Source organism: Lepisosteus platostomus, chromosome 1 (assembly GCF_059453375.1).
Source record: "Lepisosteus platostomus isolate fLepPlt1 chromosome 1, fLepPlt1.hap1, whole genome shotgun sequence".
In the NCBI taxonomy this organism is placed as follows: domain Eukaryota; kingdom Metazoa; phylum Chordata; class Actinopteri; order Semionotiformes; family Lepisosteidae; genus Lepisosteus; species Lepisosteus platostomus.
The window spans coordinates 11748131-11758637 of record NC_142611.1 but is presented as its reverse complement, the minus strand read 5'-3'; the positions used below and the strand labels follow the sequence as shown (position 1 = coordinate 11758637).

At 43.6% G+C, this 10507-nt stretch overlaps 1 protein-coding gene across 1 annotated transcript; it reads left to right on the top strand.

Moving 5' to 3' along the window:
• The first annotated feature begins 3 nt into the window (after positions 1-3).
• On the top strand, positions 4-9902 carry polr1e (RNA polymerase I subunit E). The gene is made up of 12 exons (XM_088624352.1): positions 4-1073; positions 1580-1683; positions 2136-2212; positions 2477-2562; positions 2831-2889; positions 3843-3987; positions 4471-4575; positions 5374-5470; positions 5997-6127; positions 6838-6919; positions 8242-8373; positions 8670-9902. Exons 1-12 carry the CDS (start codon positions 1007-1009, stop codon positions 8827-8829), a joined length of 1245 nt encoding a protein of 414 aa, XP_088480478.1. The 5' UTR covers positions 4-1006; the 3' UTR covers positions 8830-9902.
• The last annotated feature ends 605 nt before the right edge of the window (positions 9903-10507 follow it).

The following is a 10507-nucleotide window of genomic DNA, read 5'->3' as shown; positions in this document are numbered from 1 at the left end:
GTGGTGTTTCGTGTGTGTGTGTGTGTATTTTGGTACGTTCCTGTCATGAATAAAAAAGACGCTGGACACCAGCAACGTTTCGACTAAATTAGGAAACTGCTTAATATTCATGACCGGTTACTAAACTTTTTTTTAAAATAAATATCCTCCACTTGATCAACGTCGTACGGTTCACACGTTTGTTGTTTTGGCTCTGTATTTGATCCGCTAAAGCCGGGACAACCGCCGTTTCTTCCTGAGGCTCAAAACTGTCACTACAGCACGACAGGGGAACCCAAATAAAAAAAAGTCAGAGGGATTGGAGTATTGATAAAAATGGAAAACGAGCAGCGATTTCCTGAATAAAACGAATCCTGTGATATACGATCCTACAAATCCCCAAGAAGATGCTCAACGAGGGTTTCAAATGTCAATGAGGTTTACGTTTCTGACTCCTCTGACCACCTTACTGTACCTCGTAATGTTTTGGCGTTTAGAAACTTCTGGACCGATTGATGGTGGACTGGGGTTTGTGAAGTCTGGCATGTTATTTTGTATCTGATGACTTTAGTGCTGTTGATTTGATTTTAAAAAACCTGGTGCGAGTGTCAGAGAGACTAAGAAAATAACTCATTTGTTGTTATGCTGGTTTTTTTTTGTTAATAGTAGCTGTGTATTGTACCCGTTGGGGAAAAAAAATACAGCTCCTTACTGGAACCCTATATGGAACTACATACGTTTATTATTTATTTGTGCTTTGAAACAACCGAACAAAAGCAGATGTTCTCTCTTCCCGGTATTGTACAAATCCCAACACATCCAACCGTATGGACCTGAAACGTGAATGAAAGGCCTTCCAAACGATGGCAAACAAAACGCCCGACTCATGCCAGTTTGTTGCCCCATGGCCCCCGCCGAGTGGGTGGTGTAGAGCCGGAGTTCGCCGCTAGGGGGCGCTGTCGGTTATAAGTGCCGCTGACGCCCGCCGGCTCAGAAGTCGCTCTCGGGTTCAGGGCCGAGCACAGAAATGGCAGCCTCCTATGTTTGGAAACACTGCAACGAGGAACGGGAGGAACGGCCGCCTGCCGCAATAGGTATACCGCGAATTGCTTCAAAAACGGAGACAGTCCGCCTCTTCCAGTTTATACCGGCTGTAAAAAAAAATCGTATTCGTAAATATATTTTCTCTGCTGCAATGTTGGTCGTACACGTGGTAGTAAAACCACTGTGAGTGAAGTCAGTGCACGTTTTACACTTAAACTGATTTTGGATAAACGGAATTTATGATTAAACCTTCTCAATAAGTTTAATTTAATTTTAAAATTCAAGGAGTTCCAGCTCTGGTTGTCTAGGTGTATAATCCTGAAGGTCTTAGGTTTCTAGATCGATACTAAAGAAAACGATAGATTATAGTGTAGACGAATCTTAATTCTACCAATTCGGGTAATAGAACTGTGTCTTATTTAAGGAAAATGAGTAAACCTGGAGTCTTTCTGACCGTTGTGGTGATTGACTTAGTCTGAGACACCGAAATAATGCCTTGCTGAGTTTTTTTACATTCTTAGTTAATCATAGCTGGTTCCCACGTCTTCTTCTGCAGTTCAGTTTTCCAATGGCAAACTCAGAAACGCCGACCTGGTCGACTTCACGTTATACAGAAACACTGATCTCAGCAATCCAAGAAAGAAGAACAGGCGCATTCTGGTACGTTTAAATGTAGTTGCAGATTTAAGTATCGGCCCACTTTAATCTAACAACTGCATTTTTTATTGTCATTGTTGTCTGCTAATATGTAAGTAGTTGAATTGCTTAATTAAACCCTTTAAACCCTGCTGTGCTGTTCAGTATGTGCATGTTCTTGAGTACATTTTCGAGTAAAAAAGCAAAACTCCATAGTTTCCACAAATAAACTGCTTCCTTCCGGTATTAATATATACAAACTGAAATCGGAAATGATTTGATAGCAAAATGGTTTGCAGGGGCCATTCTCTATAACCAATTTTGGAATTTTGTTAACGGCTAAAAAAATGTAAATTCCCTTGTCACTGTGATCCGGTCTTGTATTAAGCAGTTATTGAAAAATGACGAATAGATGAAGGTTAATATTAGATTGGTATCCCGATGACTCAGGTTCTGTCTCCTGTGTTTTGTCACAGGCTGCAGAAACAGACAGGCTCTGCTACGTTGGGAATAATTATGGAGCTGAAGCCTTGAAATGTAACACACTTTGCAAGTAAGTCTTTGCAGGTGGAAGATGTTTCCCTAAAGCTTGCTGATGAAATTTCAGAAAATGTCCCGGATCTGAAAAGTAATTTCTACGGATGTATACATATGTGCTTCTTGACCAGTGAAGAACTGCACTCTGAGAGAAAGCAATCATGAAGTCAACAAAAGTTGAGAGAAGCTTTTTCTCTACACAGTTCTGTTGGGGTCATGTGACCGAACACTGTACCTGTGTCCTTTCGCTACACTAACGCATGATGTGTTCATTCCCCAGGTACTATGTGGGTGTTCTGGACAAAAAAACCAGGACAATGAATGTGCACAATGTGGAGCTGTTCAGTATGCAGCCAGTAATTCCAGGTATGCTGATGTCTCCAAATCAGTTGGGTAGTGCACCTAGTTTGCTAAAACGCTTATTTTCCCATATGACATACTGCAAATCTTTAATGTTGTGTCTAAACCTCTAACGTTTAAAATCCATGTAGTTATCGATGGCAGCGGGGACAGATTTTGCTGCCTTAACAGCCTTTTTCTTAGACATTGGAGTTGTCTATTCTGTATTTGGAAAACTAATGCGTATCCTTCTGATTTATCAAAAATACTTACATGCTTGCATGCATATTTGTAGGTGAAACTGTTACTGAAGTTGATGCCTTGGAGCACAAGAATAAGTCCTACAGAGAAAAGGTACTGTAGTGTTTAAAGTGATCTGATCTCTTGATACTGGACTGCTTCTAATGCTTTGTGAATGGGGGAAGCAAGGTTGTATTTAGTTTCTTCTCAAGATATTCACTGCCATGTTTCCATTTTATTGTCCCGGCTATAGATTCAGCTGGGCTACTTTGCTAATGAACGCAATGCTGAACTGTAACTGAAAAACAAACTTCCTGTCTTGCACTATAGTTGCTCTTATCACCAAAAACCTAAACCTCCAAGTTTGAGGGGAAAAAAAAATTCTTCATGTTTCTTCTTGTTTCTTTAATCTCAGTGGCAACAATTGTCTATTTAAAGTGATCACGTTTGGCCTTTAAGGAATTCATGGCCAACACTCTTTAGTAGTTTTACAAAGTCAACACATTGCTAAATGCAGTTTTTGCCAGAACCAAATACTTCATCTTGAAGCAGCACTTCATCAGAAGCAGCACTGATTAGTATATTTATTCAGGTTTTACTTTTTTTGTGCATGAAGAAAGATAAAGTACATACAGTATAATAAGTCCCTAGTGTGGAGAAATATTTTCCACCAGGGGGCAGCAAGACCAGTCTCCAGCAACAACTATAGGCTTTTCCTTCTGTCTCAATTGAAACTGGGTACAAAATAAGCTAGCTATTTAAGCATACTTATTGGATTCATTTCAGGTTTAACCCACTTCAGGCTCTTGTATATATCCCAGCACCTGATACACGATCTGTCAAGACTCTTACCTTATGTCGAACGGCTCTGCACAGAAACCCAGTCAAACACTTTTTATTGCTCCGCCCTCTTAAGCTTTGTAAAATTGAAAATGGGGACAATTGCAACGGGAGTCTCCTTCGGTTTCCCAGTTGGGGGACCGATGGAACTGGCGCCCGTTAAAATAAAAAAAAAGCGACTTATCTGTGGCGCGCCTGAGTGTGAACCCTTGTTGGCCTCCCGACAGGTCGATTCCCTGATCGAGGCCTTCGGCACCAACAAGCAGAAGCGGGCTCTGAGCTCCCGGCGGCTGAACCAGGTGGGCAGCGAGATGCTGCACAGCGCTGTGGCCAAGGCGGCGGAGAACGTCATTCAGAAGAAGGGGCTTCAAGGTACCGGACTGCCGGGGATTAGGGGCTCGGATCATCTGTACCGCCACTGAGCAGGGGGGGGTTCGGCTGAGCTGCCAGGGGTTGCGTCACCCATCCCACCCACGGTGCTCCTTCTAGCTCCCCTGTTGACCTCCAGCCAGCGCTGAGGGTGTAGGACAGCTGCCTCGCTCCGCCCCAAAGGGTATTGCCTCTCAGCGGGAGCGAAGAGCGCCCCTCTCGAACTGTGCACCACTGGCATCCTTTGAGAAGGAAAATGAGGTCGTATTGTTGTTCACTGTCCAATTACCTTACTCTGTAGGACATACCTGAGAGAGAGGAAGCTTACTTGGGCTGTCAGCGGGGAAGATGTTGATTATAAGGCTAACTGGAAAATGCAATAACAGAGCTTTGTCGACTCAAAGTAACATGGGGATCACAGGTGATTGTGTTAGAGGGGAGCCTTCCAGTGTTTCTAAGAGCTACGACCTGTTGTCTGTTTTCTAGCCCTTGAACGGGATGTGGCGCAGACGGAGGCACAGCAAGAAATGTCCCTGCTGCCCTGTCATGCGGACGCCGACAAGCTTGAAGACGTCTATCTGTTTGACGACAGTATCCTTTCAGATCAGATACGGGGATGTTGCTTTTTTGGGGAAAAAAAATTTCAGACTTTTAACTGCTCTTGGGAGGAAAGTTAATGGCACATAATGGTCCTCTTGGTTAATCACCATCCCGAACTGAATAAGCAGCAGCTCGGAATACTCTTAATGCTAACTTGCTCTGTTGGTAATCCTCTGCTATGTGCTGCCTGAGGCAAGTCACCAAGATTTCCAAGGTTTGAATGGTCATGTTGCTGTTTTATGTAAAGACTTTGTATCTCATTACGTGACACCCCTGTACACATATTTCTAAGTGGTAGCATTTTTTCTAACTACAAACGTATTTTAAATGTAGTTTCCACTGCCGCAGTTTGTAAAGGTTAAAAACAAGGAGTCGCCTAGGAGGTCTCATAACAGACCTCCACAGCTAACCATTTTACAAAAGAGCATAAATGCATATTTATACATCTAATCACAACACCTTTAGTGTTACAGTGTGCCCAATGTTTTTTTTTTGGGGGGGGGGGGGGGTTTAGGAATATATTTGAAAAATGAGAAATTCTCATTACCTAGTTTCCTGTAGGTTATGGTGTTTCTTCAGGGTGGGGTTGCTTTTGTGTGTAGAAAAACAAAAGTTACCGAAATGTCCCTGGTTTCCCCTTGTTGACTTTGCCATTTAAACGTTTCACAAGTCCGTGAGAATGCCTTTAGGAAGTGCAGGGCCTAGGCTCACTTCAGGTTGAGGAGGTGACGGGCGATTGGTGGGGGCCCGAAGGTGTGCCCGTTTTCCTGAGCCGCCGCCGCCCCTCAGTTATCTCCCCCGCCGAGTACGAGGCGCTGGAGGTACCCGCTCAGGCCCTGAAGGAGCTGTCCTCGGAGGACATTCTGAAGATGCGCGAGGACGGCAGGTAGGGACAAGGCCGGCCACGGGACAGGGCCTCATCCGGGCGGACCCTCCGCGCTGGAGCGTTAAAGGCAGCGGTGCTTGTTGACTTCTTTGAAAAGCATCGCCTGAAGTGATTTACATGCCTTCCGGCCGCAGAGCTGTTGCCGTTATCTCATAACGGATTCGTGCCAAGTCCCAGGACAAATTTCCGTTTATTTTCTCAGCTGTTTATTGCACTGGGAATGTAGCACTAAGTAAGGTGGTGTTCAGAGGTGTGTACTTGAAGTAGGGTGCCTAGGAAGCTTTAGGTTATGGGTTCGAATCCCCAGTGAGAAATTGCTGTCACCCACATGAGTAAGGTTCTTCCAAATTGTTTTGAAGGAAAATACCCGGCTGTATAAATGGATGAGAATATACATTGTTTTGGATAAAAAAAATGTCTCTTAATAATGAGGAAAATCCCACTCTTTTGACTGACGATCACCTGAGCAGCTTTCTCCCAGTTCTCCGTGGCTTGACTGAGCTGTTGTGTTGTCCGTGCTCCAAAGTCCTCAGGTCCTGATCCAGGAGATGCAGTGTCTGCCGAAGGACGAGGAATCCCGGGAGCACATGGCCCGCTGCCTCTGGTACCTCAAGCAGCTCATCAAGCTGTCCTCCCAGAGGAGGATCAACCTGAAGTGTAAGTCTGGCATCCCCCAAGAGCGGGAGCATCGCTGGGACTCCCCAGCCGGACAGGCAGACTAGTGGAGTGCAGTACAGTTGCAATGTAAAACCCAATGTGCAGCACAGTCAATGCAAGGCAGGGCCGTTCTGGTGTGTGTGATGACATCCAGCCAGAGGTCCAGATGAAGAGGAGATGAACTCGTATCTCTCAAGTCAAGCTTAGATATTGCACGCAAAGCAGGGTGTTGCTGGTAGTGTTGCTGATTTGACGGTCATCAATAACGTGTGCTGGCTGCTTTATATCCATCTCCTGAGCCTGACTGCACTCTCAAAATTCTTTTAGTCTTGTACTGTTTGTTTTCAATTCTTCTCGCTCTCTCATTTGATATTTCCATTTCAGGCTTGTTTTTTAAAAAGCCTTTGCTGATGGACCACAAGGGCTTTCCTCTTCCTCTGAGCCATAAAAATTTGCAGATGACTGCAGAAAGAGAGACGCCTGAGTAGAGAGGGAATTTGCCGAGCACAAAACAGCTGCAGGAATGCCAGCAACAGGGAATTTCTTCGCATTTTCACACATCTAGAGTACACTGTGGGTCGGCAGTGGAAGAATGTCCAGAAAGCTTTTGTCTTTGAAAGTGCTGATTTCAAAATCTTGGGGGTATAGTGTGGCACTGCCGGCAGCTTGTTTCCATCGTGTTGTTCACTTTTTACATTCTTACTTTCCAGTCAGCCTGGAGGAAGGCTGTCCGAGGATAGTAGTGAATCGGTTCTTGAAGACTTTCACGATGGAAACCTTCAGCGACGGCCGGTGAGTAACGCTTGGTGCCACACCAGTGAGGAGTGAGGAGTGAGGAGTGAGGAGTGAGGAGTGAGGAGTGAGGAGTGAGGAGTGAGGAGTGAGGAGTGAGGAGTGAGGAGTGAGGAGTGAGGAGTGAGGAGTGAGGAGTGAGGAGTGAGGAGTGAGGAGTGAGGAGTGAGGAGTGAGGAGTGAGGAGTGAGGAGTGAGGAGTGAGGAGAACTCAGCATTGAAAAGTGCTTTCAGGGCACTCATGTTTCCATCAGCAGAGTTAAATCACCCATATGCAAAGTCTAGGAAGAATCCTCGATCAGGAATGTAAGCGATCATTAAAACTCCTCAGAAATTACTAGAATTTGTATACAAGTGCTTAATGCACTTAGGTGCTTAAATCTTTTAATGGATAAATAATAAATTTATAATGTCTTGCTTAAAGGTAATACCTTGTGTCTCTTAAAGGCATCTGTACATGTTGAGTTATGGAATTTGTTTTATCGTGTCATTTGAAGGGATACGTTGCTAAAGCTACATATAAATGAAGGATAAAATGTAGCATGTTATGCTGAAAAGAAGAGAGCAAATCCAAAGATCTGCTTCTTTGGTACCCTCACATAGCCACCTTGATAATCCAGCATGGCTGTGTCGCATACTTAATGTTTATAGCTAATGTGGAGATATAAAACTGGGTTTTAGAATTAAACCATTTCATATTGGGGAAAAAAGTCTTTAACAATGTAAAGATTGGCTTAAGCAAAACAAGTTAAAGTGGGTGTTTTAAGAACCTGCAAGAGTTGGGAGATTTCTCTGTAGCTATAGGACTTAACACGATTATCTGCAACTCCATTCATCCTCCCACATTTTTGGATATAAGAGGAAGGCTAGATTTTTTCTTTTATTGCTAAGAATTGGCTGCTGTTTTCATTATTGTAATCCAGGTGTGTCTATTTTAGCTAAACAGAGTACCTTTTAAGATTTACTAATATCATTGCAGATATCTATATCTTCACATGTTACTTTAAACATTAGTGTGGTCATGGCTTTTTAAGTAATATTCTTGTAGGTTGTCTTGGGCTACCCATAACCCCTGTACAGCTGTGGACAGGATGTCAGTTGAAGTAGCAGATAAATGTGAAACTCAAAACATATAGGCTTACTGAGGTGGACGTTTACTTCAAAGCTTCTGTTACCTTCCTTGAAAAATGATTGGAATCAAAGTTTTAAAAAGTTTGCATGCGGTAGGCCAGGCTTTGCTTTGTCCGGAGAAGGAAGATTTCTGTACGGAAATGGGGAGCTGCTCAGCCTAATCCTTTCCCATCCGTGTATGTTTTTCTTAGTATCAACAACACGATTCCTTCTTCCATGAAAACAAAGATCGCTGCCTACGCTCTTGCCCTCCTGCTGCACATCGGAGACTTCCAGGTTGACCTCACACTCCTGCACCGCGACCTACAGCTCACTGAAAACAAGTAAGGCCATTTTACTGTGACGAGCAAAGGGTCAGAGGTCACGACCGCCCTTCAAACGTTTTCTCCTGTGTTGATGTCTCTGGTATTGGCTGCGATTAATTTCGCAAGGTTCGCGCTGCAGAACGTGGATGGATTCGATGCTTAGAAGGGGGGCACCTCTGGTTGGAAATGGGTGGAATACCACGATCGAAGAGAAAATGAGTTGAATGTGAACATCTGTGAAATGTCTGATCTGTGCCACCACACAAAACGGCACACATCCGTGACCGACCTCTGCTTTTGTTTGTGCGGTTCAGAATGCTTGACGTGGCCAGATCCATGAGGCTGAAGATTGTGAAGAAGTCTGTGTTGGCGTCGGGGGATGTGATGGAGGACCACAAGATAGGCGTATTGGAGCTGCCACTCATCATGTACAACCAGCGGGTGGAGAGGAAGAAGAGGAAGAAGATGACCTAATCACGAGCACCCCAAGGCCTCACTGTCTGTGGGACTGTCTCTCTTGAGAAGGGTAGAGAGGCTCATGCCAGCTCCTGGGCTCAAAGGAATTAGCCCTTATTTATTGCAAAGATGGCAGCGCCTCGTTTTATGTAGCGTTTCAATATTCAGATTCTAATTCATGGCCGTTTTTTATAAATGAATAAAATCTGAAGGCATCTGCCCCATCCTTGCTTTGGCCTGGTGTTTTCCCAGCTGGCCTACAGAAGCTGGGCCTTGAACTTAGTCCATAACAATCTCAGAAATTCCCATCTACTGTACCTGTCTCTTCCTCCACTTTTATGATGTGATGTGAGGTGAACACGGTTTGGCAAGGTGGAGGATAAGGGTGAGCTTCAAGAACGTACACCAGGCATTTCAGATGAGCAACTGGAGCCTGTCGTGAGTCATATGACCCTTGGCGTTTGTCTGATCAGTTGGTTTGATCATAAAGCTGGTTTATTATGAATATGGACTTAAAAATGTGGGACAAGAGTTAACTGTAAATGTGAAGTCCTTCTCTCAGAATAGTTTTTCAATGACACTGCGTCTCTTTCATGTACAGTGTGTTCCGTAATGCTCACCATTTGAAGTGATGTGAAACAAAGATCATTACATTACCAAAAAAAAACCCTGTAAGATGCAAAACATGCTTGCCTCACATTTTTGCAAGTGCAGTGAGTACGGTGTTGAAGATCGTCAGATTTACTTGGGAAAATCAGAGGCCAGCCAGCTGAGAAAATGGCAGGCTACATCTTGCACGAGACTACTCTGCCATCTTCCTTTATTGGGATTGTAGTCTTAGCCAAAGAAAAGCCAACGCAGAGCTCTTACAAAACTGAGTATTTCCTATATGAAGTTTGTAGTTTAAAAAAAATAATTGTATGTCTTTTTTCACATGCATCCAGACGGTTGTTCTTTCAATAATTTGTGGTGTTGAAATGTACCAACAGCTCCATCCTCTGTGGAAGAATTTAGAAATGTGCAAACTTCCAAGTGTCAAGAGCTAGTCAAGTGTGTTGCTAAGACTACATTAAAACACTGCATTACTTCTGCTCTGGTTTGCATTGTCTGTGATCGTTGTACTGAAAGCTCTGCACAGCTGCTCACTCAATACCATGTTCTAATGTCTCCTGTCTCTGAGTAAGGATGTGCTAGATTATAGTACTCAAAATCTAAATACTGATAAATAGTTTGTGTGACTTTTACAGATAGGTTTACAGGTCACACATTATACTGTACACACATTTTTGTATACAGGAAAGGGAACTAGTTGCTCTTTGAGAAGGAATGCTTTCTGGGCATCAGATGTGCACCCTGTGTCTTTTTCTTCCAGTCTGAAGAGATCTTGCTTATCGCAGCCTTTCCCTTATCCTGCCTTGAACATCTCTTCTCTGAACAAAAGCAGCCAACTGAAGATTTTGGAGATAAAGGTTCATACCATTGTCTTCAAGTGATACATTTAAGTCTCTGCCTCTTGCATACAAAGAGAATTTTACTTTGATTTGCTGAAGTCCATTGTGTAACATTCTGCTTGACAAATCCAAGGAAAATTATTACAAGCTAAACCAATGACTAACTACTTTTCCCAGCAACAGTTAATGAGAGCTGACAGCCCGTTTGCAATTTCAGCGTGAAATGTCACAACCGTTCCAATAGA

Excerpts from the sequence above, each read along its gene's own strand:
- polr1e (XM_088624352.1), top strand. The coding sequence starts at position 1,007 with ATGGCAGCCTCCTATGTTTGGAAACACTGCAACGAGGAACGGGAGGAA. Across the intron at positions 3,988-4,470 it reads TCAGAAGAAGGGGCTTCAAG|CCCTTGAACGGGATGTGGCG; the intron begins GTACCGGACTGC and ends TCTGTTTTCTAG. Across the intron at positions 8,374-8,669 it reads CTACAGCTCACTGAAAACAA|AATGCTTGACGTGGCCAGAT; the intron begins GTAAGGCCATTT and ends TGTGCGGTTCAG.